Source organism: Aulonocara sp. 'chitande type north' Nkhata Bay, linkage group LG3 (assembly GCF_057382095.1).
Source record: "Aulonocara sp. 'chitande type north' Nkhata Bay isolate Kocher_YH1m ecotype deep benthic linkage group LG3, A_spYH_male_GT1.1, whole genome shotgun sequence".
In the NCBI taxonomy this organism is placed as follows: Eukaryota; Metazoa; Chordata; class Actinopteri; order Cichliformes; family Cichlidae; genus Aulonocara; species Aulonocara sp. 'chitande type north' Nkhata Bay.
In genome coordinates this window covers 38,299,050-38,324,830 of record NC_141346.1, presented here as the reverse complement: position 1 = coordinate 38,324,830, position 25,781 = coordinate 38,299,050, and the positions used below count along the sequence as shown (strand labels likewise).

Sequence of the window (25,781 nt, the reverse complement as noted above, 5' to 3'; positions counted from 1 at the left end):
CCTACTATTCTGAATCAAATCACTTTTTGAAAGCCCAAACAGAATAAACATGTTCCACAATAAACAAGCTCAAATTTACAAAAATGTCAGATGCTTTTCCCTTTAGTGAAAAAGTCTGACGTGAATAAATTACTGATATATTAGAAGATAAAAATTTGGCTGTTCTTTTTAAACCTTATGAAGGTTTGAGATGTAGGACACGGGTTGCCATGTTTTGATAAAAAGGAGCAGATTGTTGTTTGTTTGCTGTTGTTTTGTGGTGTTTGGTGCATGTTAAAGAAAAATGTATTTAAAAAAAAAAAAAAAGAGCCAACGCCCTTCCTTTTCATCTGTGTGATTCCCAGGTGCCCCTGAAGGTGGCAGTCTCCAGTGGCAAGTCTTGGGGGTCCATGTCTGAGCTTGACGTCCCTCCAATGTTCCCCTCTCTTTGAGCGCGTCGCCTCCCTCCCTTCACCTCCTCGACGGCGACGCCTCTCTGTTGAATCTGCTTCTTCTCCCCCTCGATGAGCTCCTTTCTTCCCCTCATAGTCTCCTCTTCATCTGTACCCCTTCACTTGTCCTGTATCCTCATCACTATGGAAACCAGCCAGCTGAAGCTCCCACTTACTTTTTCTCCATCCGTATCCGGGGGCAACGGCAGGAGCCTCAGACTGGATCGCACCAGTTTGGTGTTTTTTTTTCTTGCTCTCTCTCCATCCTCCAGAAAAAGATTCCTTGTCCTCTTCCTCTCCTCCTCCTCTCCTCCTCCTCATCTCCTCCTCCGTTTTCTCACTATTTTCTTAGATGTTTTTCTGGTCGTTGCCAAGGTGAACACTTCATGTTCAAGAGAGGGCGTGATATTTATCGGTTCATAAAATTGTTTCAGGTTTAAAAAAAAAAAAAAGAAGTAGTTAACCTCTTTATCTCTGTGGTGTTTTATAGAAAAGACTTCCTTGTATTTATTGTTCTTTTGCCTTTTGTGTGTGTGTGTGTTTAATAAACCTCACATGTTCTTGTAAATATTCCCGGTCCCACCCTTTATCTCCCATTTTCATGCATTTATTTCTGAAGCTAATTTGCATGCTACATTTTAGCAAGCTCTTCGTGGATTCGTGTTTATAGAGTCCTTTGAGGGATAAATCATACTTGGAAAAAGCATTAAAACAGAAATGAGCTGCATTTAAAACATTTTGCTGTTTTAATGCAACGAAGCTTCGATGTGTTCAGAGACACTTGTGTGTAATAAACTTCACCTCGTGTTGGCTGCATTCATGACTCAGAGCAGATGATCTAATTTTTCTCTGCTCTTCGCTCTCTGCAGCTCATCTTTTATCTGCTCACTTGGCTCCAGCCCACTCGCCCCTTTTGTCTTGTTTTTTTGCCTCTCTCTCTCACACACGCACACATTCCACAAATGCTCGTATGGACACGTACATGCACGCACGTCCACCGACACCCACACTTTCCATCCGTGCAGCCGAAATGAATGCGCTCGCGCACATTCAGCGGCTTCCAGGCACACTGACCGACTTTCTTTATCTGTGGCAGCCACAGCTAGACACTTTTTATAGTGTCCTGCAATTAAGACCCTTCGAGCCTGCAAAATGTGTCTGGCAGAACCATACGCCTTGTGACAAGATCAACAAAGCCTAACCCCCCCATTATGCATTTGAAATGTCACATCACGTTGGCTGCTAATTGTAGGAGTTGTCGGGACAAAGGTGCATGTGGAACATCCAGCAGATCCAACATGAGTAGTGTCTTGTCATGCACTTAAATTCCTGTAGTTTCCCTTGTTTTTTGTTTTTATTCCAGAGGAATCAACCTTCCCTTTTCCGCTCCATTAGAGAAGTGTTTCTCACCAGGTCAGTCTGAGTAGTTCAGAGCCAGACCAAGGGACAGTGTTATGGAAATCTGCCCCTCTATTCTCTCATTGTTCTGTGGTTAAAGGGTGAAAGCCCCCCCTCCTCCTCCTCCTCCACCTCTTTGCGAGGGAAACGAAAGCCTGGTATGTGCAAATTCAAGAGGACACTCGCGCTTTTGGAGTTGTTCGAAGCACGAGGGAGGTAAAACAAACACTTCTTTGTTTTTCCAGAGTGTGTTTTATTTAGCAGTGTCAGTTGCACAGCAGACTGTGCTGGTATCCCACTTTTGCTCCACTCTGACTTGGGCTTTGACCTTTGATTTGATAGGTTAAAATGGTCGGGCATTAAATTAAAATGAAAAACGTAATTAGACTTCTTGAACGTTAATCTCTTTTCCAGGATGTAATTGAGGTTATTGAGTGTGGTCATTTAAGTGATAACTTCACCTCAGCGACCTGTGCCGTTAACAGGAGCCGATCCCGAATCCCTCTCAAGACTCCAGATGAGCTTCTCCCTCGCTGCCAGGAGGTGTGTAAGTAGAACCTGCAGTATATCCCCCACCCACCCACAGCTGACATTTATGTCACTTCAGTTCAAATATTGCTGTCTCATTTCTCTCCTCCCCTCTGCTCTCTTTGGGGGGGAAAAAACAACTCCAGCACCGTGTAAAATGCATCATCATTTTAATCGATACAATATATGTACATCCATGTTTCAGTCATCATAATGCAAGAAATCCCATCTTTACATCTATACAGTGTTCCAATTGTATTCAGTATAAAAGAAAGGGTTAATAATCACAATATTAAGAGTAATCCCCATGTGGTGATGCAGAAGTCTTCCAAACGAATGGCAGAAAGGGAACTGAAAGCTAATAGATCTCAATAAATGCCACTGCAGTCTCACAGAGGTCACATGGTGTTACTGTCTTGCTCTCTCTCTCTCTGTCTATCTCATGCTCCATCTTCTCAAACTCCCTGGGAATAAATAAATATGCAAAAATCACCACACCATGCTTGGTCTAATAATGTACATTAGAATCATGTTGCAAGATTGGATTTTAACCCTCCTTCCTTCATACATGTGAACCTTCTGGGCCCCTGGTGCTGTGTACTGGCTGTTCTACTTGAAAAGGGGCCTCTTTTTCATCCCCTTCAGGTCCCTCGGGTACAAAGTTCCCTCAGATGCTGTTTAACCTCCACCCCCCTACTTCAAGTCCATCCATCTCATCCATCTACGCTCCTTCCATTTCTTTATCATGGCGGGCTTGTTGACCTGCCTGCCTCCCCACAGTGTGGCTGCATATCAGTCCCCCTGCTGTGCTTTGTGTGGTCAGTTTCCTGGCAACAGACAACAGCAATGACAAGGCTCCAGGGCAGAGAAAGCCCTCTTTGCATTACAGCAGCTTACTATAGCTAGATAGCTCCAGAGCCCCTGATGTTCATGGTCATGGCTGGTGTGTGTGCGTGCTACAAGCTAAAAGAGCTGCAGTGTTCGGGCTCGCAGTACGACAACGCCAGAGAGTTCAAGCAGACAGGAAGTCCACAATGGCGGCGCTTCTGAAAGTGGCTGCTGCTGTTTCTGTGTGACTCTTGTGAGGTAGCACAGATTAAGACACCTGCACTACTGCAGAATCAATTCTCTTATTTTAAAAATATATTTTTATATATTTTTAAATCCACAAGCGTGGTTACAAAAAGGAGTAAAAATGACCCCCAGATGCTATATACAGTAAAATATACTTTACAGCTTTACAGGTAATAAATCGTAGATTAAAAAACAAAAAAGAAGCCTTTGAAAATCACTGGTAAGATACGCAGTTGAGAGCAGTGATTTCGGCGGCTGCAGCACGGTTTTAATTGATTAGCTTCGGTCGTGCTGACAGACTGTAGGAAGTGAAGTCGCAGTGCATGTTTAAATGGTGCGAGTTAATCAGAAAGTCCTTATGGTTGAATAAAAGCTCTGTTAAGAGATTTACAGAAGCAAGCATTTACAGAGTGGGACTACACAATCTTTTTTTTTTTTGGTCCTGTCTGCTTGAACTCTTTTTTTAGCATCCATTAGCCCCTTTGTGTCATTTCCCTTTGACTTCTGTACAAATATGTAGCGGTACCCCTTTTAAAAAGCAGATCTTTGACACCCCCTATGTAAAGACACATAAAAATAAAAAATAACCCCAAACATTTTACAATCAAACACCCCCTCAGGCTTCAGCATAAATGAGCGGTAATGTTACAATACTAATTGTTACAGTGTCGGGCATGTAAATATCAATGCAGCATTTCATGTTTCTTGATAAAATCCTTGCCATTGTTCTGTTCTTTTGCCTCCTTGTGTTTATTGCTTGCTTAGATGGCACATGGGCAGAAGTTTTCCAGATAATAACGAGTAAATTACAGGGCTGTGCTGAACAAAATGGAGCCGTGTGAGGAATTAAAAATGCAGCAGTTTCTGTCACCTTTGGCAAATTTCCACCTCCTAAAATAGCCTTGGGTTGTAGCATGAACTATTACATTGTATCCTGTTTATATATATCTTTATGATACATACAGTTGATGATACAGGAGAAACTTTATCCATGTTCTTTATAGGAAATGGTAAAAAAAATCAAACTACCTTGTACTGTATTAGCAAAACAAGACACAGTTGTGCTACAAGTGCTTCATGTGTTCTTGGCACCCGTGGCCTCAGTCCAGAGTGAGTCCTTCAGCGCTCTCCACAGTGGAGCAAAGTCCTCACCAGAGGTAGAGAGAGAGAGAGGGAGTCCATGCTGTGGAGCTCTGTTGCCTCCTCCACCCTCCTCCACAGCTCCCCCACCCCACCCGCCGTCAATTGCCAACGTGGCACATTCCTCCCTCGCCCCTCGCCCTCCTCGTCAGGTGGAACAGTCCAGGCGACATCCATTTTCCGAGACTAAAATAAAAAAAAAAAACTCCATCGGGATCGGTTAAAACCAGCAAGGATGATAGGCTGCAGTAAATAATACATAAGCAGCAGGAAGAGATGGCGGCTATTTACAATCGCACGAAAAGTCTAACGTCTAATGTTGAGAGGTTGAGTCATCTAACAAAAGACCCAATTTTCTGTTTTTTGTTATTTTACACTTTTTCTCGTTCAAAAAGCAACCAGACCAAAAAAAAAACATACATAAAATGTCGGTAGTTTACATTCATGCCTTTGAATGTTCGCCCACAAAGCGGCTGAGCACGGACACGCAGCATCAGAGTAACGCAACACACCCACAGGATCTGTACATTTGTGCAGTTTTCAGGTCTATGCTCCTTTACTAGCAGATAAACTGAATGAATATTGTGACATAATCGTGACACTGGAACCGTTTTTGTACCTAGCGTGAAGTTGAAGCGGCCACTTGAGTTAAAATAAATAAATACATAAATGCTGAAGATGTGCCTCTGTTTTATCCATCAGAGAAGAGCATCAGGTGATCTTTTTGTTATTATTTTAAAGCCCTCTGAACTAAAAGAGCCTTCTCCAGCAGGAGAGGCGTCCATGCAGCATACCTTCTCAGGAAGGAAAGCTCACGCTCAAACAAATCACAGGAAAAACAAACAGAAACCAGCGGTGAGATTGGTTTTTGGATTGTACATCAGCAAAATACGTCATAGGAACGGTGCGTAACTAAATATACACTCTGATAGACGCTGCATACCGTCTACATTCTAACATTAAGTATGCTCTACCAGTTTTACACGGAGGTCAGGCTTCACAGGGTGTAGCATTCACATTAAGTAGAAAACAGACATTACTCAGACTAGAAATAAATGCATTTTAGTCAGTGCACTTTGCCTTTTACAATTCAAAGTCACCCTTCAACTACCTCAAGTCATGCAGTCCACAGCGTTTTTAAACTCCAGTGTTTGATTCCAGTGCATAAGGCCTTGGCAAAGGCATTTTGAATACCGTCCCTTTTTGTTCAGAATATGTATGAATGTGGATAATAGTTCCTCCCATAATACACGAAGGAGCTTTATAAAATTTCATCAGGCAGAAAACTGAGATTGGCAGCAGCAGAAATGGCTCAGAATCGACAGACTTCACATTCCTCCACAAGATCTAGACAGGATTTTTTTTTTATTTCGTTTTTTAACAGTCCACCTCAGGAAGGCTCAACCTCAAGCAAGTCTGATAAAGACCGGGCTGAGCCATGCAGGGAGGACCTGAATACACTGGCAGGGATAACCACTGTGTTTTCTGTCCCACTGACTGTGATATCTGATTGTACATGAGGTGAAATAAATGTTATAGTCTGATCCATAGCTTTTAGTGTTCATGCTGTAGTTTGGCTCTAACTTCTGTGTTCGGTACTCTGTGAAGTTCCCGAGAAGCTGTTGCTCCAGAAACATCACAATAAAATAAAGTGTGGCTCCCTTTTGACTCTCCAGCAACAACCAAGTTCAAAGCAGATGCATCAAGGTGGTGTGAGGCATCCTCCACGTGTCGGCCCAGTGAAAACATCTGAAAGAACTGTTTGATGCTTTCAGTGCCTTCGTGCCTCGTTTTTTTACTCTATAGTGCTTCAGTGGGATTTCTTGAATTGGCGCTATTTTAAAGATAAAAGCGTACCAGCGGCTGAGCCTCCTTTACAAGAGCGTTGTTTCTCGTGGCTCAAATTTAAGGAAGAGTTAAGGAGAAGAAGCCTTAGTGTCATCGGACCCAGCGTCCAGGGTCTTGCCTTCATTATGGGGATAATATACAAATATCCTTATATATAATCTATAATATTGTGGGGAGTGTAATTCAGAATTAGATGCAGAAGAAAACGAGTGCATGTTTCATTTTAGGCATTGAGCACAATTAAAATCTAATCATCTAACTTGTGTTTCCTTTAGTGTCAACTTAGCAGGGACTTTTTTCCCCCTTTTGCATCATCAACTTTCAAATGCTCAATGAAAATCTAGCAAATCTTACCAAAGAAGAACACACTTCGAGTCACATTCCTTCAATCCTGCTCCAATTTATGAAAGGATCTACTGCTAATCGACCCCCAGCTGGTGACCGATTAATCTGATTACTTTCCAATTCTGCAAGGCTTTTAGATTCGGATACAGTGGTGAAGGTTTACAAGCACTGGCTTGTGGCTGGTATTAATTTCACGCCCTTGTCATGACAATTAAGAACGTAAACCATTACTTTAAAAGAAACAAGAGAAAATAAAATACGTCCATTTTTCCATTGTAATTCATGTGTTAGGAGTTTCTCTCCTAAAAGTTATATTTGCATTCAAAGACACATTTCATGCAAATGGTACAACTTTTTTCTTTTTTTTTTCCGAAGAAAGAAACACATATTTGTTTTCTATATGTTTATATCAAAGAAGAAGCTTATTTTCTTTTTTTTTTTATATATATATGTAGTATATATATATCAGTTCACTTTTTTCTACACTTTTCTAGGGCAGGCACCGTACACACACCGGGTACAGAGGCATGCCACACTTGCATTGCTTTTGCATTCTACAGTTGGTTGGCTGGCAGGCATAATGTCATCCAGGCAGTGCTGCATTTGGTGAGTGTCTGCACCAACTCTGAACACACACACACACACACAGGCATTTTCTCCCTCACTCTCTGAGTCTTTTGCGTCACACCCATACAACCATACATCATGTGCAACTTAGCTCCAGCCAGTCCAGGCAGCGCCACACTGCCTAGATGACATCAGATCAGGGGGCGGGGGTCTACGGCTGATGCGACAAGCTTCAAATGGAGTAGTAAAAGCAGTGCAGCAAGGCTCCTGTGGCACATGCAGAGAGGGGCCAGGAATGGCTGGAAACTTGAGCAGGATAGGTCAAAGGTCAGCGGAGGGTTCAAATGGAGGGTGCATGGTCTAGCCCAGGGTTGCAGACAGATTCATGAATGGGAGGTAGGAGGGGAAGGAAAGCAAGGCAAGAAGGGCCAGTGCTAAGATTGTGACAATTACATCTGTATTTTTTTCCCTTTTTATATATTATGTGCTTTTTTTTGTTATGTTTTGCTTTAGGTTGGACTTTTTACAAATGGTTTAATAGCATAACTGAGGCTCAGAGTATGGATGGCTGAATCTACTGGTGGTCGTACGCTCGGAGGATGGAGATGGAGAGAGGTGTTATGGGAGAAACTCTGACGTTCGCTACATGAGTTTTTCAGTTTTTCAGCTGTATACACAATATAAGTACATGGAGGAAAGGGAAACACTAGTGCCAATAGATCAGATAAAATAATCAACTGCTGTTTGTGCTCAGTCATGTACTGTAGGTTTGTGAGTATTGCTTGTAGTCTTACTCAAGTTGCTCCCCAATAACCTGGATTAAGCAGGCGGAGTGTAGACTGCAGCGACTTTGTAATTGTTGTAGTTTTGACAGTAAAATTTGCATATTTAAATGAAGTTTGTTTCCTCTTCAAAGTTATAAAATTACTAATCATCAGTTAAACACTGAACTGTATCCAAAGTGTTAGAATTGACCTTGATTCAATCAGTAAACTATTTTAAAAGTACACAAAGAAAGTACTAATGTTTAGTTTCATAATACTTGATTCAGTGAGAAAGGTTCATCGCACACAGCTGAGACTCGGTCTGCTGTCAGACCAGAGCCTCGTCAAACGTACACACACATACACACAGTCACATATTCACAACACACACATAACAAGCTCTGACGTGCAGCTATATCTCATCTCGGGATCTGTCAGTGTGACACACTGCAGCGAGAAAGCGCCACCCTCCTGTCACCGCAACCAGTCAGAGACCCTCCCCACAGCTCCAGTGAGAAAAGGAGGTGATTCATCGATCCGGGAAAGAACATAGAAAAGGGGGGGTTGTTATCTAATCGGACCATCAGTGAGGAGAGTAAAGAGGAAGGTGTGTGTGAGGAAGATGCGCTGTGTTTATTCATGATGCAGGATGCACACAGCACATGTTCCAGTAACCATCCTTGCCATCTCTTCTCTCTCACTGTCGGGGTCAGTAACACACTCTCGCTGTGCTTCAATATGGTGCCTTGGAGAGGTGGCTAAAAGCCGGATCACTCGGTTTGTGTGTCTGTTCACACACCAAATCATTTTTATGAAGGAGAGTGTGTGCTAAAAACTCCCTTAACCCTTTTTTGAGGAGTCTATGTACTCCCCCCGGTCCACGCATTGCTCTATCCACCCACCCCACATAGAAAACTGCACTCTTGAGCAACTAAACATGATTTTGCTGTGGGGAGGGAAGGTTTGAGGAGAGCAGAGAAACGTAAATGAAAGGTAATGTTGATCAAAATCACATTTTCTTGATGCCAAAGGGGCTGGGGAGGGTGCTGAGATGGGGGTGCCAGTTAGATGTCTTCTGGAAAAAGCCAATTTTTCTCTCCCGCAGGTGAGAGGAAGGATTAAAGATACAAAAAATAAAAGATTATTAATAATAGAAACAAACTCTTCTTTAAAATGTCAAAGTATAATACAAAAATCAACAAAAAAAAGCATAATAGTAGTAAAAACGTTAGTGACTTAAGGGTGAAATAGTAGAAGTGTTAAGTCATACTCAAAGTTATCCCTAATGACACAAAATAAATAAAAGCTGTCAGAGGAGAGGACGTGGTCAGGGCTCTCAGGTGAAGGAGGGTCGTTGCTCTCTCTCTCTCTGTCCCTCTCTTTCTCCATCTCCAACTCTCCAGCTCTCTCTCTCCCTGTCACCTCTCACTCCTCACGAAGCTGCAGGCGATAGCGGGTATGGCGGATCTGGAAGAAGAGCCTCTCCAGCGGCGAGCGGCTCATCCCGGGTAGCCGGTAGTCTTCGCTCTGGCCCGTTCTGCGGAAACCCAGCGACTCGTACAGCTTGTGGGCGGCCAGCTTCACGGCCGTCGTGCCGAGGACCACGCCGGCGTAGTTGTTGCGCATTGCGTACTCCAGGACGCGACGACCCAGCGCCTTTGCGATGCCTTTGCCGCGGTAGCGAGAGTCCACCGACATCCGCCGCAGCTCAACCGTGTTCTCGTCCTCGTGGCCCTGCGCCGCCACGATGCCCACCACACGACCATCGAGCACTGCCACCCAGAAACAGGAACCTAACAGGAGGAAACAGGAAACAAAATCCAGTCTTACTGCGAAAGCAAGAATTATATTAGACATGATTTAGCAGCCTGTTAGCCAAGCTTCGTGTAAACACTGCAAACAGCCAACTGGGATCTCTCCAATGTTAGTGGAGCTGAACCTGCTGAGAGCAGGTGTTTGGTTTTTCTTTATTGTCTACGTTTCTTAATTTTGAGGGTTTTACTGTCTTTGTGCTAAGCCTGTCAGCCTCTCATCCTATTAAGCTCATAGCTCCATATTTTTATTCTTTCCTCTGTTAGAATAGTTGTACATTTCAAAATAATCCATTCTAGGGTAGGCTATCTGCCCCTGTTTGGACCATCTTTCTTCTGATTGGCCACCCATATCAAACAGGAGGTTTGAATAGCAAGCGACCATATTTACTCTCTCTAGGTTGCTAAGAGCAGAAAACAGACTGTCTGAAACCGAGTATTTAGCTGCACATACACTGACCTCATTATTTAACATCACTGTATCCATGTATGAGAGGAAATAATTAACTTTGACATGAAGGTGAAGAACAGAGCCTGTGATGGTGATCTTTTTGTGTTTTTGGATAAAGGTGTCTCACAGTCAGCTGCTCCGGTACACTGCCATGACTTTGATCATATGTCAGACCTCTGAAATATCTCTTGCATGGAACACAAAACAAGCAGTATAACTGTCTTAAACTATTAAACAGGACATGAAAACTATAACTGGTTGCAAAATAGTTGGATGAGGCAGGAACTGATCTCAAGATGAACGTCGCCTTGCATGGCTGTTGTAATGACTTAAGGGCTCTGGGTAGAAAAACCAATGAATGGAAAATAGAAAAAAGGGGATGCAGGGAGCAGCTGAATGAGCAGGTCTGACTGGAGCTTAATAACGTTATCCACTCAGTGAGGACTGCTGATTAAAAGTGCAGGCATGACAGAGCAGTCACTTAAAGCTGACAGCATACTGGAGCAGAGACTCTGATGTCAGATAGCAATTAAAGATGAGTTTTTGGGCCAAAACACTGTCATGTTACAGATGCTTATACACTATCAGGGACTTGCTGCATCTCAGGATTAATCAGACTGATGACAGACAGACAAAGACACTCAACACACGTCCAGGCAGACAAATGAGGTTTGACCGACATAGAAAAATGTCAGCAGACAATGCTCCTCCACCACAGAACCACTAAGAGCCTGAATATCAGCCCGTTTTACCATCAATCTTTATTCCTGCTGCAGTTTGTAAACGGTTCGCTTTGATACAGAGCAATTGTTCCTTTTCCCCTCTGAAACTTTTCAGTGATAATACTTCAGGTTCAGAGGCCAGAAGGATGTGAATCATCCTGAGTGTAATTTAACATTCGTTTAAATGTTTCTGAGGTAGAAACTTGTGCTATTCATGATGTTTTAATGACACTTTTAGGAGCCTGGAAGCTTTGTGACTTTTAAACCCAACATGACAATGCATGTGCCCTTGCAGTAATCTTTCAAAGAAAAAGACTTTCTAAACCTTCTGCTGTGTTGCATACCAGTGGTCAGATAACTAACATCAGCAGCACTTATTCCATGTGCTGGCAGTGTTTCTGTGGTTTTGTACTAAAATGCCATCTGTTTGTGACAGACAAAGTAAATCTGACTGTTCTGTGACCGGCAGAGGCCGACCTGCGGACAGCAGAAATCTGCCTCCATCTGTTCACGAGCTCTGAATCCTAACTCTCTCTCTTTGTCCTTACTCTCACTTTTTATGCCGTTACACACAACATCTCCCTCTTCTCTGTTTGCTGCTCCCTCACACAGACACGCACACTAAACAGGCGGTGAAATTGACATCATGCATCAGTCCCACGTGTTCGCGAGGATTTGATGGCCCTGCAGGCTTGTGTTAAGCTGATCCAGAGGCTTCTGTTAGCGAGTCAAACAACTGTGGCAACGGGCAGCCCCCAAGTGATCCCCACTCTCCTAGTGCTGACATTATAAGCTGGAAGCCCCTCGAGTTTCCCCAAGTGTGGAGATGTTGCAGCCAAATTGGATTTAATTATCGGATATAGAAACAATGATTTGAACACTTTGCAGACTAGAAGCGATAGATCAGAGATTTTGTCTGCCTCTCTGGAAATGTGGGTCAGATGACTGTGCAGTTTGCTGATATCACAGAATATCACAGGCTATGTTGCCAAAAGTATTTGCTGAACTTGCGTGACATCTCATCCTTAATCTATAGAGTTTAATATGATGTTGGCCCATCCTTTACAGCTATAACAGTTTCAGTGCTTCTGGGAAGTCTTTCCACAAGGGTTAGGAGTGTTTATGGGAATTTTTAACCATTCTTCTATAAGCACATCTGTGAGGTCAAACAATGATTTTGGATGAGAACACGTGGCTCACAGTCTCTGTGATTCATCTCAAAGGTACAGTGTTGGGTTGAAGTCAGGATTCTGCCGGCCAGTCAAGTTCTTCCACACCACTCGCTCATCCATGTGTTTCTGAGCCTTGCTTCATGCACTGATGTGCAGCTATCTTTTACCAGGAATGGGGCATTCCCAAACTGTTTTTCTAACCAAGAAGAAAAATAGAGGTGAACCCATGGGGTCCCGCCTGAGAAACCTGCAGCTCGTAACTCCTAAGGTGGACTTTGTGGGTCCAAAAGCTGGACCGTTATCTCTACGCAACCAGTCTTAGCTGGTGTATTAAAGGACAGCTTGTTCGTAAAAGGAAGATCCGATCCTATCTGAAAAACTGGTACAAGATGAGAACATGTTGGAAACTTAGCAGTTTAAACAGACAATTTGGGAAACGTGTCCTGATGACCTGAGGAGTGTGGCGTGTACGTATGCACAAAGCAGTGCAGCCTGGTTTGACTGCCCGCCTTGGAGGCTGTGTTTTTTTAGTGCTTGTTAGCAAATCTAAGCATGCATAGTAATTACACTAAGATGGAAACACACTCCTGTGTGTGGGCAGGGTAGTAGAGCCTCTCAGAGCTTCTAGCATGGCTTTACTTCACACCCATGGTGGCTTTCTTTTAAGACAGGATGATGGCGAGCTCTCTGAGTCAAAGACTTTCCCTGTCTTAGAGTTTGGAAGGGTCATCATAAAAATATTTGAGGGCAATAGTTAACTAAAGCTGTAAATATCTGTCTTCTACACGCTTCCACTTTTCTGCTAAATATGATAAATAACAATTAATTTAGTCTTTCAAGGTATCACGAGTTAGAAAGAGGGAGTGAGTGAAGGAGGAACTCGCTTTGAGAAAAGCGTTAAGCTCTCTGATGCTCCCGCAGCTGTTTAAGAGTGGAGCGGTACTACAGTGTACCGCCTATGTTTTGGTGTGTGAGCGAGTGTGTGTAACTGGAAGGTTGTATGAATGAGGTTACTCAGTCAGAAAAAGGAGTTAGTCAAAGAGAGCAAAGAGGAACAAAAAAAGAAGAAGTCATTCAGCTGTCCTGTGTGAAAGACGCAGCAGCAGAGGAGGAGGAGGAAGGCGAGCATCTGAGTTAACAGTAAATGCGATGAGACTGAAAGGATCCATTATTGCTGCTAGGGCATACAAACGCAAAGGAGGGGGTCTGCCATTATTACAGGGGGAGTGGGGTGGGGGTGGGGGGTCACGGAGAATACAGATGATGTCAAGATAAGAAATAGATTGAGCAGAGAGTGAAGGGTGAGAAAGGGAGCAAGAGCTCTGAGTTGTGGAAATCTTTCTCTCACAAGTAAGAATCTGATTACTGTATTCTTAATGCGGCGGATCTAATTTCTCTCAGTAGCTCAGTAGATATTAATAATCCTCCATGCATGCGCGTGGGAGTGTTAGATACTGGCTGATGCTGTGATATGAACCCTCCATTAAATTTTAAAAATTACACACATACCTACAAACTACATGAGCACATAGACAGGAATGGGCTTTATTGTGTGCAAGATGATTGTCCTGGAGGCCTAATATGGTAAGGGCTCCGTCTAGACGCTGCCTCGCTCTGCTGGAGCTCACTCTTCTGTGAAGCGAACACCGTATTAACGCTTTTTGGGCGAAAGATCGGCGGCGGCTTGGATTTGGGCGTGTTTGCTAATTGTTTAGGCTTCTAGTGACCAAAGTATTTCTTTCTATTTCCCTGCAGAAGGCGTCTCATTGCTGCAGGGAACATTAAAGTCAATTTAAGCAACAGTGATTTATGGCTTTGGATTGAAAGTGTCGTATCGCTGCACGATTAATCCGGCCCCGCCAGACATTACATTTCGCGCTTCTGTGGGGAATGAGATCTCCCTGTGGTATTCATCAGGTGCCTATCAGACTGTGTTATACGATTATTTTTCTTCCCGACAGTTCTGGTCACATTTTGTCACTTGTAGTGCTAAAAAAACACACACATATGTTGCGTTTTGTTCCACTGGGCACATTAGCATAAGTGGTCCACATATGGTTAACCCGTTATAGCCCGAATCATGAAATAAACGCCAGAAACTACATTTTTTTGAAAATGACAAATTAAAAAACATTAATTAAACATTAATTTGCACATATGAGTTTCAATTTGTAGCATTTTGCATTATGTTTATATGGTTGGGGGGGGGGGGGGAGACCTGGGGGGTTCCAAGTTATTTTGTATATATAAAAATCCCTTAATACTGTTTTATTTTCACTTTAAAGCAAAAAGACTTAAGGCGGAGTCTCTGTAATGCACTCACACACAGATACACTGTACTCCTCAGGTCAGAGTGCATGCTGGGAGTATGGATTAACCTGTCACGCACAACCCCACACGTCAGCAGTATCTTCCTTGGCCACGGGCGACGAATGCTGAGAAGAGATGACTGTCACACAAAGGACACGGTTTCCAGATGTGCGCGTGAGCACTCATCAATGCAAAGCAGACTGATGCGCCTACGTGTGTGTTGTCACGCTTCATGAGCACACACACAGAGGAACTCATTACGCACGCCCGACTGTTCGTCTTGCCGCCTGCCTGTCCGCCAGCACGTCTCCATGTTGTTTGTACGCAAGCGTGCGAGTACGCGTCCTTTTTCTTGCACACTTGCGCTTTAATGTGTACGTGGCATCCATCAGCGTACAGCTGCTGCTCCGACTGCCCTCTCTCGATCTCTCTCTGGTTTGATTCTCGGGGTCAAAGGTCACCCGTGTGGGCTTCACGACCGAATGCAAAATGTTAATCTAACCCAGAGGTGGGCGATTAATCTTCCTGTCCGAGGGGCCACGTGAGAATCTGGGACTGTTGAGCTCAATAAGCTGAACTCAGTTCTGCTCAATATAATAATTTTTTATCTCTTTTTAACGTTACTGGAGCTCAAACCTATTACATCTACATTTATTGTTCCTTTAGAAATCGCGACCCTTAAACTGCAGACTCAGTCTTAATCTTCATGCACGTAGTCTCTCGTCTATTGATAACAGGCTCCTCTGTAATGAGCGAGTCAAGACAGCGAGAAAATACACAATGCGAAAACTAATGAAGCCGCTGACACGCCATCTAGTCTCTCTGACGAGCACCTTTGTTCGCCATTGATTTAAGCAGAATGTAAGACAAAAGCCGGAGGTAGCGAGACTGCAATCTATTATTAATGATGGGATCGACTTCCTCAAAACACTGAACCGACAAGTGGCAGATGCTCACGTGTTTTCAGCGTGCAGGAAAAATTAAGACAAGCGTGTATTCTCCAGGTGGTATGCGTCCAGCAGAGCCTTTAAAGGAATCGTGCTTATGATGGTACTTAAAACTAAAACATGTCCTAGTATTTAATCAGATATATATTATATTTTTTAAGTAATGTGTTATTTATGTGGGCACAAACCCTCAAACTGGTAACGGAAGGTGTAAGTTTAAGGACATCTAGCTCCAACATTAAAAGTACCAGCAAGGCTTTGAGGTGGTTTCTAAGATGTGCTGAAAATATTTTGAACCTGGGACAAAATATGTGGATAAAAGCAGTCTGAGCCCCACTCAGCTGATTATGAAATCAGAGCAGCACCAGCTCTGAGGGCAAAGAGTTTTCATGTCTGCTTCTTCTGGAGCGCAGACATAACAGCGTGCCACCTGCACCACTGAAGGCCAAAGAGGCGTTTGCGTATTTTCAACAAGTCAAATATGGACTTTTCTAAGCGACGCTTCCCCGGTGTTGACTCGAGACATGAAAAAGCATTCACTTGTGGCAGAGATAAAATGGCATACAAGGTTGATTTAGCTTTTTTTCTGCTGTGGAAATTGTATTAATTTTTCTTTGTTTAAGTGGAGAAAAGTCTAGTTTTTAAGTTGTGAAGCAAACCTGGACGTGTGCAGTCTGAGAACAGCAGTCACACAGTGATGTAAAGGAATCAACATGATCCGATTCACTCTGTGCTCCTCTCTTTTTTCACTTTCATTTCCCACTCCCAGCAGAGTACTGCCAAGCCTTGTTATACTTGAGGCCGCTTCCTTTGAAAAAGGGAGTTCTTCCTCCCCACTGTTGCCAAGTCCATCCTCATAGAGGACTGTAGTGTTGTTGAGGTTTTCTCCCTAATATTAGGTCTCAGTCAAACAAACTTAGGGACTGATAAACTGTTTACTGTAGCCAGTAAAGAGTGTTTTTCATTTCCCTTCATGACCAAAGACATTACTTTGTGTCTGCCAGAATTCTAGATAGCCCAGCTGTTCCACCACACCTGCTCCCCTTCAGCACAGATGAAGTATATAGGAAAGGAAAAGGAGGAGTGATACAGGTGTGAGGGTGAAAAAAAAATCCCAGAAAGATTAAGGAATAGTAGAGGGAAGCATCCAAAGAAGCTCATTAAACTAAGATATCCCAGCTGATGTGCATGAAATATCCCATAGAGGTTCCTTTGTGTGTTGCAGTTTCATTTTGGGCCACAACTGGACATGACAATCACAACATGGGCTGGACGCTTCGGTTTAAAATAAAATACATGTCGCTCATACTCTTCTCAAGTGCGATACCAGTCAACAAAAACACTCCTGTTGTGGATGCAGACTGTGCAGACTACAGTAACAACCAGCTGAGCCCAAATTTATTGGGAATTTTAAAGTGATAAGGAAGCTAAACTGAAATTTGTAAAGAGCTGTGTTTGGCGCAGAGGCCATGATTGTGACTCATCTGGTCTATCTGCTGGCCAGCAAGCCCTAGATTTATCTTCCCTCCCCACACGCATAAAGTAAATGCTATACTTTACAACACCCCTCCCTCAGATGCCCCGTTGTCTCACCTCTTTCCCTCACACACTCTCTCTTATACTCTTTCTCCCTCATTCTGTCGTTCAGTCCTAAAATAAGGACAAGTACCAGCAGAGGAAGCTGCGCCCTCACCTGCAACCGAATGAGCTCAAACCTCCCCCATCCCTCTTCCACACACATGCATAAATGTATAGACACACACATACAGGGCTACAATGAGATGAGCAGGTATTTTAATGTCCGCTGCCTCGATGAGACCCTGCAGTGATCATGACGCCTCATTAAACAGCCGCTATTAATGAGCGGGTATCTCGCCTCACCAGGGAGCTTGGTTCAGTGTCTGCTCACACCCTCATTTCATTACACTTGCTTTTTAGGCTGTAAGTGGCTTTAGGATGACCTAAAGTGACACATCAAGTAACGACTAAAGAGGGGATAAATGATCCGACTGCTGCCGGGACTTTTTTAATTACTCCAAAAAGAAGTCTTTTAGCATGCTTTGACTGCTTTGGAGATCTTTGGGTTTGAGCAGTAGAAAGGCTTAATAATGGCAGCTATAAATTGCACATTAGTGCACAAATAATAACTGTAACGAGCAATCAGTCACAAAGCTGGGTTTTGGTATCTCTTGGTGTCTCTCCAACATGTAGCAAATAATAGTCTCAGCACTAAACTTCATTATATTATAGCCCAGCTGGGTTGTTTTTACAAGTTACCAAAAGTTTTAGCTGCTACTTTTTGTTAAGAAACAAAAAAGATTTTAAACTTTCCAAAATGAAATGACTAGATGTGGTCAAAAAGAAAAGTTTGTCGAAAAATAAATAAAGTCAGCTTTTATTTCGCCTGTATCTGTTAAATAGTTTCTGTAGCTGGTTAGTCTTTTGTATCTGCGCTCATGCTATACGTTTCTTCCTGCTAAAAGGGAGTTTTTGCTCCCCGCTGTCACCAAGAGCTTGCCCATGTGGGACTGCCAAATTGTTGTTTTTTTCTCTCTAATATTACAGTGCTGAACATTGGCGGGGGGGGGGGTCATGATCTCTGTCTAAATAAATAAATAAATGTGGGTAAATTCCCAGATGATTAAACATGCAACTATTTTGCTGGTAATACCTGAAATGAGTAAAGAAAATCAACAGCCTATTTATGCAGATAATTCATAATTTTATTGGGGGGGGGGGGGGGGTTATATTGGTTGGGTGTGATTATTGAGGGGGGGTCATAACCCCCCTAACCCCCCTGGAAATTACGCCCCTGACCTTGGGGCAGCTGTTTTTCCTGATTGGTGCTATATAAATGAAACTGAATAGAGGAAACGGATTAAAATTTACATTACTTCACAGGGTTTGTTGAGTACTTTTAAATGCTGTTTTTATTTAAGCTTATAAACATTATTGTGTGTTTGAGTGCAAATCAGATAATTTTTGAAATCATCAATCAATCAATTTAATTTCAATTAAGTGGCATTTTTGTACCAGATCTGTCCAGGGTGTACCCCGCCTCTCACCCTATAACAGCTGGGTAAGATAGCCCACCACAACCCTGAATCGGATGGATGGATTGAAATAAGCCTCCAGTCTTTATTTGAGACACACGTACATATTTATCCTCTCAACCATTGTTAGCTCAATTTACTTCACAACCTGTCTGCCTGCTCTCACACACACACACACACACACACACACACACACACACACACACACACACACACACACACACACACACACACACACAGCATTACAGGTCTAATGAAAGCAGTGACAGCTGGCCTTAAGAGGCTGCAGAGTGAGTGATCACAGGAAGTGAGAGTATGAATTAGTGTAGTTGTGCCATGTGGAGAGGGATATGTGTCTTCAGTCAGGAATCGCTTTTCTTTTATTACTCTGTGGACTTGGCTTATTGGAGTTTATTCCTTTTATATTTTATTTCAGTGTCACGAAGAACTCCGTGTCTTCCTGTGTTTGGCTCTATCTTTCTTCTAAAGCAGCACATCTCATACATCCCCATCATTCAAGGTGAAAAAGAAAACAAGCATTGTGAAATTCAATGCTGAGTTTCAAACTATTTGACCTCCCACATTCAGCAAACCGTCTCTCAAAACACAGAGAAGCCTCGAGCACCAGACACACACTCAACATTGTATCACTTCCTATTTGAAGTCCTCGAAGACACACACACATTATTGAACACAAAAGTCCTTATCTCATCTGTTGCAAACTCTTAAACGCTCCCTGTCAGACCCACCCACACAGACACAGCTAACTCGTTAGCTACTTGGCTCACGTAGAGAGCTACAGTCCACAGAGTTGGTGTTTGCATGGTTGTCAAGTAAACCTCAGAGATGAACTCGTGTTATTTATCTTGTGATTTATTCTTTTGCTGTTATCTGCTGCTAACAAGCTAAAATATGGCATGATCATGTTCTTTTTTGTTTTTAGACACTTTGATTATCTTATTGAAACTTTCCTTATAGGACCCAGTAGGTTGATTTGACAGTTTATTGTCCAAGTCCTTCTGAAATTCAGGGACGATAGCAATATAGGTGTTCAATAAGAAATATAGTATAATAACAACAACTAACCTGTTTGTTTTGTTTTTTTCATTATTCTCATTTTGTACCAGGGAAAAAAATTAATTATCTTTTTTTTTTAACTTAAATGTCTGGGGGGGGGTTTTCATCCCTTAATCACTGTTTTTAAATATTAAAGCAGCAGCAAATGAAATGCAACAGATAAATATCATCCAAGTGCCATCAGAAAATGTCGTTATGTGCTTATAGTGTCGTAGCTGTCAACAAACCAACACCATGTTTGGCCAACGTTGCATTAAAGAGGGCTAATTACTGTTATACATACAGTGGGCTGTGTGCATGCTCATGTTTACTCTTAAACTCTCTTAAAGTAGCTTTGCATTATTCACAGTTTAATATAATCCTTATTTATCTTATACTTAACCTTGGTGCAGTCCCTCAGTGCACCCTCCCCCTTTAAGCCAACTTTTTTTTCATTGGCTGCCCCTCACAAACAGGTTTGAACAGCAAGTCGGTGGGCTTTTGTGCTCACAGCCAGAACTGTGACCCTGAGATGACCATATTAGGAATATCCCCTCTCTATGATGTCATAAGAAACCAAAGAGTGCAAATAATCAAAACTATGCAGGCTTCCTTAAATTAATACACATCCAGTTTTCATTAAGCAGTAAAGTGTGTGTTTGCATTAGAGCCCGTTCCTCTTAGAAAGAAGCTGACTTATATGATCTGTTTTCAGGGCCTTTAAGTTCAACAAGTTCCGCGTTATTGGCCAAATGTTTCCTCCTCTATATAACCACGCACCCCTACGTGCCATGCCATTCTGTACACACTTTAAACAAAGCACCACAGTGACGTCAGCGGTGCCTCTCCATCAGGACCGCGTGCTGGTACCCAGGTGTTCATCCCCGTGGGCCCATTCAGAGTGCACGGATATAATCATTAGCATTGTCCAAGAGCAGTGGTGCCTGACCCCATCTAAACCATCACAGCCCTGCAGCAATAATGGGAATGCTAAATTGCATTTGTGTATGCACTGGATTACCAAGCCAAAGGGCACAATGTCAGAGAGAAGCAGACAATGGTGGGGGGGCAATTGATGAACACCTGCTTTTTATATTTGCCACGTGGTCTGGGTTAACAGGGAATAAATGTGTCGAAGAAGTTAACAAGGCAGGGGAATGTCTGAAAAAAAGTGTGTCACACGTGTACGTGGCTGTCCGTCGGTGCTGCCCGGAGTTAAACTCCCGAGGAGAATGAATAGTCAGAGATGACACCAGAGGTGGATTGATTTTTCCAATTAGAAGCTTTAGTGCAGGAAATGAGCCTTGCCGACACCGAGTGTACTGCAGAAAGTGTATCAGCAGTCTCCTCTGCACGATCAATAGCCCTGTGATGCCACCCCCACCCGCCCCACCCTTTACTCCCCGCCCCCTACCTCAGTGTCCAAGCAGAGCCCAGAGAGGAAGCAGAGTGGGGGAAGGAGTGGAGACAGAGATATGGGAGGAGGGGTGGGAAAGCAGGGAGACGACCTGCATATTTGATGATTTGCCTCTGCATCGCCTGAAGACTCTTAGACACAGCTGTGTTTAAAAACAGCGTTTTTGGTTTTTTGTCTTGTTAAAAGTTACAGGCCCAAACTTTTCAGTGCGCCAATGCATTTTTTTCACCCACTAACTGCGTGCTGGTGATGGTGGAGCACTGGGAACTGACAAAACCACACACATTGTGTGTGTGTGTGTGTGTGTGTGTGTGTGTGTGTGTGTGTGTGTGTGTGTGTGTGTGTGTGTGTGTGTGTGTGAAAACAGTGATGTGTTCCCTGCCTCTTACCTGTGGGTTTCATGTAATATGCATCTATGTCAGCCATGTCCGTGTGCAGAGCACAGTCCAGATAGTTCTGGATAACTTTCCTGCTGTAGTAGTAGCGCGCACCCATGAGAATGAGGGGTGCACAACAGGTCAGCGTGAGGGATTTGGTCATGTAAAAGCACATTACTATGGAGAAATGGAAGAAAAATAAACAAAACCTGTCAGAAGAGAAAATCACATGTTTGATTTTTGCCGGACCCGTACACACACACATACACAACAAGACATCTGTAAGCATTAATATCAGGAACAGCTGAATCAAATATTTGGATAATTTTTCACACAAACCCGCGTTCATCAGACATTTTCTGGGAGACAAAAGTTAACAGAACGACAGAGTTTGTTCTGCCTGAGGAGAGCGTATTAGTGCTGGATTCATCCAACCAGTGCAGTCCATGTTGGGAGTTATTAGTAAGATGTAACGCTGGGGGGCGCAAAGGGAGACAGAAGCAAGCAGGATGGATGCTGCGCGTAGCATGTTGCGTGCCATGCAGTAACCTAGTTGCTACTTTGTTCGCTCATTTGCACTCCAGGTGGAGCGAAACAGAAAGCGCTAAAATGCGCGGGGTAGTAAGCTTCCGCTCAGACGAGGTTTTCAGTATTCAGGATCAAATTTGGTTGGAAGGATCGAGACAAATATCCAAACAACAAAAAGAGGGGGGTATGTGAAGCAGATTTCATGCGATTTTTTATTCTTTAATGTACGTAACCGTACATGTTGTGACGCAAGACGCGTTTACCTAAACCGGCAACATCAACAAAAAGCCAAACGAGATGTGGCGCATTGACTGCTGTGTAGGGGCGGAGGTGGTGGTGGTGACGAGGCGGCGACTGGGGGGGAGTGCGTGCGTGCGTGTTCATGTGTGTTTGTGTGTATTTGGCGGCGCGGCGGGGGAGTGCTTTTTGGGTACGTGCGCGCACCCTCTGGGCCAATCCTCAAATTCATTCAGTCATTCATTGAAGCACCGGCATGTCATCACATCGGTTAAACACATGCACCATGCCGCCTGCCATGCCTTTTGTTGGCGTGTAGGAGCAGCGTGGCCGGTGTGGCACAGTATGAGGCGGCTGCTGCTGCTGCTGCAGCAACAGCCTTTTTCTCAACTTAACTGCACATCGCCCACAGAGCCACGACAACAAAGAAGCATCAGATTTCTGCATGATTTTGAAGGCAAGTTCCTCAAAGGAATCGCTTCAGGGCGCAGACCTAATAAAAACGCGCAACAGCGACATTTACCTGCGCACATGAATCCATGTTAGAGGTTACATTTGAAGTTTTTGAGATGCGTATGACCAGAAAAAAAAGTTGGTCTGAAACACACATAAGCTGCACGGCACACGGAAGTGTGAGGGTACTTACTTGTCAGAAGAACGTATAAAAACTGGGTCTTGGGCTGCTGCCAGAGCCCCCTAAAAGCTGTGTTGGGTATCCTCTCCATAATACCCTCGTAAAAGATGCGGCGTACCTCCTTTTGATCCCCGCGCTCAAACTCGCGGATAAAAACCACGTCTTTCCTCACATCCTTGGCCTCGGCGGGGTTCAGAGGCGTGCTGGACGGAGGAGAGCTCCACAGGATCGACTCTTTTTTGGTCCCATGTATAGCATCGTGTTCATCCGCAACAATTTTAGTCTCGCAAACCATTTTGGGAGACGAACAATGCATGCAACTGGCCGCAAGAAGAAGAAGGAAAAAAAAGTGCAGTTCGGAGAGAGGGAGGGGGAAAAAGAGTGGGTAGTAATGATAGTGGGGGAAAAATGGATGATTCGTGAGATTTTCTTAAAAAACAGCGAAACGATGGAGGGGGGGTAAGACGAAAGGGGGATGTTCTGCTGCAACCCTGAGCGTTTCCGAAGACCAAGACTTGCCGGTGTAAATCGAGCGGTATTTATAAGCGAGCAGGGCGGGTAGATTCGGGTTCACGGGGTTGGGGTGGTCCTCCGGCTGCACAGATTGGTAGAGGCAGTGCGCTGTTAGATGCTGATGGACGAGGGAGGAGGGAGGCTCGCTCATTCCCTCCGCATCTGAGCAGGCTTATGTATGTGTGCCAGAGAAGTGTGTATTTTGAGAAAGTGGGCCCGCGACGAGGAGGGGAGGGGGTGCGATGGCGAGATTGCGTAGAGAGGCTGCTTCTGAGCAGTTCTGTCTTCGTGCTGTCTTACAATGAGGAGGATCCCCGATTTTGTGATATACAGTGGCTGCGAGAGATGCAGCACAAAGGCGCAAGGTAAAGCGGGGGCGATGCGTAAAACAGGAGGAAATCATAGCAGAGGGGAGAGTGCAGATCAGAGGGAGAGATGGAGGAAATAAAACTCCTGTGGGATTTATGAAGTTAAAGGGTGACTGTAGCCGCTTAAAGTAATAAATCTGTGGCAAAAAATGAAAGACTCTTAAGCTGGCGTCACCGTTGCTGTTGCGCAGATAGGAGGCTGCTGTGATAATAAAGGGATGGGGAAATGCCCTGATGTGATACGGAAGCATCAATATCCTCAGAGATTCAACAATAAAGTGTGAAATCAGCTGCCGGTCAGCCTAACGCCCGGCGGCGGCTCTCAGTGGGCTGTGTGCAGCCTCCTCTGCCGGTTGACTGACAGCTCTGCTGCACTGCAGTGATTCCTCCACAGCTTCCCTCCGCTTTGTCGTCCAGCTCCTGTCATACATCACCCCCAACATGGACATCGTGTCTCGGCTTACTGCGCATTTGTAACCTGCCATTAACCGATTTGCCGCCGAGTCGTCGCGCATCAACATCGGCGGCAGCGCCGGCTTTACGCGCGTCCGTGGCAGCTGTGATGAGGATGATGATGGTGATGCTTGGTCTGCTCCTTTGTTGTCCCCCCCACAGCACTCCCTGTGTGTGACTGCGATGGTTATTGTGCAGAATCAGCAAAAAGTTTTATTTAGGCGGTTTCTGAACAATGATTAGACTAAAAAGTGTCACCACCTATTAGAGGAGGCAAAAAACCCACTGAGAACATATGATGATGTCATACACTCTAAAAGTATAACATCCATTCCTTATATTAGTATAAACATTACTGGGCATCACCAAACTATTTCCTGGTGTCCTGCCGAGCCTTTCTCGCGCTATCATCAGTAAAAGTTGAAGCTCAGCGGACGTGGAAGATTTATTTTGGCTCTCAGCTCGCAGCTCTTTGTAGAGCCACAGTCGCATACTCAAAGCAAACTAGTTTGAACTGGATCGTCAGCGGCAACCTGCTATTGATAAAGCTGCATCCACCCCCACTCCCTCCTCTTTAAGGTGTCCCTCCTCCTCCTCTGCTGCTCTCTGGGTGGGAGGAGGAGGAGGAGGACAGGTGGATATCCTGCAGAGTCACAAAGTCTGCTCGGTCCGGACGTTTGCTCTGCAAACATGCGAGAGATGATTTTTCTTTGCACCAGCATCTCCTCTGCAGCGGCTCTCACTGTGCGGGTGGAGGATGCTCTGGGCATGCGCAGTGCTTCTCTTTTTTTTTCCGCTTTTTTCCGGTAGTGCTGCCTTCAGGTGCTGTAGGCAAAGGTAGAAGTTGTAAACACAACATATGCGACACCGTCAAAGTTAAAGAACATAATAAAGATCCGTGTTTATGATCTTTATAAATCTTCTGTTTCATTTCATCCGCTCACTTTGAAGACCCACTGCAATGCAGTTTGTCTGGTTTACTGCCTGCTTTCTATTTTTTGTTTAAATATCTTCACATTAAAAATCAAGAAACACAAAAGTGCAGCAGTAAATGCTGTGTTTTGCATGCACATTAATAACTGCACTGTGCAGTCAGACCTGTAATGAGAGCAGCAGGTGTGTGCTCTGAGGGGGCTCTAATAATGCTCTCAAGACAAAGTTTTAATTGAATGTCCAAAGAAGACTTAAAGGAAATTCATCATTTCAAATAGTCTTTCCACGAGGTCAGAAGTTTAACTGAGACATCGAGCATTGATCAATGAGGTGCAGGTTACAAAGTCTTCTTTTATGAAACATTTCCAAAATGCTACAAAAAAAACAAAAATCATCCATGCATTCTTTTCTGCTTATCCCTTCAGGGTCGCGGGGGTGGGCGGAGCCTATCCCCAAAAATTTCATCCATCCATCCATCCATTCGCTTCCGCTTATCCATTTCAGGGTCGCGGGGGTGGGCGGAGCCTATCCCAAAAAATTTCAGTAGTTACAAAATTAAAACAAAATTAGCACACGATAAAATGTTCAGTTTAATCTTAAACGTGCCAGTTAGAGAGGTATGAACCCTTCTGGTTGCATTACGTGGTCCCCAGATGATGAACCCTGCAGTTTTAGTGACCTCATCACATCTCCTGTGCCATCCA

The 25,781-nt window shown here is 43.9% G+C and overlaps 2 protein-coding genes across 4 annotated transcripts in view; one reads left to right on the top strand and one right to left on the bottom strand.

Moving 5' to 3' along the window:
* Positions 1-1,106, top strand: part of poln (polymerase (DNA directed) nu) — an 80,849-nt gene extending 79,743 nt beyond the window's left edge. For both annotated transcript variants that reach the window (XM_086279773.1, XM_086279782.1), the window contains one exon: positions 345-1,106. In XM_086279773.1, the coding sequence (XP_086135899.1) occupies positions 345-431 (87 nt within the window). In that variant the 3' untranslated portion in view covers positions 432-1,106. The remainder of the gene's footprint in view (positions 1-344) is intronic.
* A 1,404-nt stretch (positions 1,107-2,510) lies between these two features.
* Positions 2,511-23,613, bottom strand: aspnat (aspartate N-acetyltransferase). Of its 2 annotated transcripts, XM_086279759.1 has the most exons (4): positions 22,823-23,613; positions 21,424-21,588; positions 9,536-9,888; positions 2,511-7,740 (listed from the first exon to the last, which is right to left on the bottom strand). In XM_086279759.1, exons 1-4 carry the CDS (start codon positions 23,124-23,126, stop codon positions 7,672-7,674), a joined length of 891 nt encoding a protein of 296 aa, XP_086135885.1. In that variant the 5' UTR covers positions 23,127-23,613; the 3' UTR covers positions 2,511-7,671. The 2 variants fall into 2 exon arrangements, with proteins under 2 accessions (XP_086135885.1, XP_086135877.1); XM_086279751.1 differs by having other exon boundaries at positions 7,709-9,888; positions 22,823-23,602.
* Positions 23,614-25,781: the final 2,168 nt, after the last annotated feature.

Excerpts from the sequence above, each read along its gene's own strand:
- aspnat (XM_086279759.1), bottom strand. The coding sequence starts at position 23,126 with ATGCATTGTTCGTCTCCCAAAATGGTTTGCGAGACTAAAATTGTTGCG. Across the intron at positions 9,889-21,423 it reads ATATTACATGAAACCCACAG|GTTCCTGTTTCTGGGTGGCA; the intron begins GTAAGAGGCAGG and ends TCCTCCTGTTAG. Across the intron at positions 7,741-9,535 it reads ATACCCGCTATCGCCTGCAG|CTTCCCCTCCTACCTCCCAT; the intron begins CTTCGTGAGGAG and ends TGCCTTGCTTTC.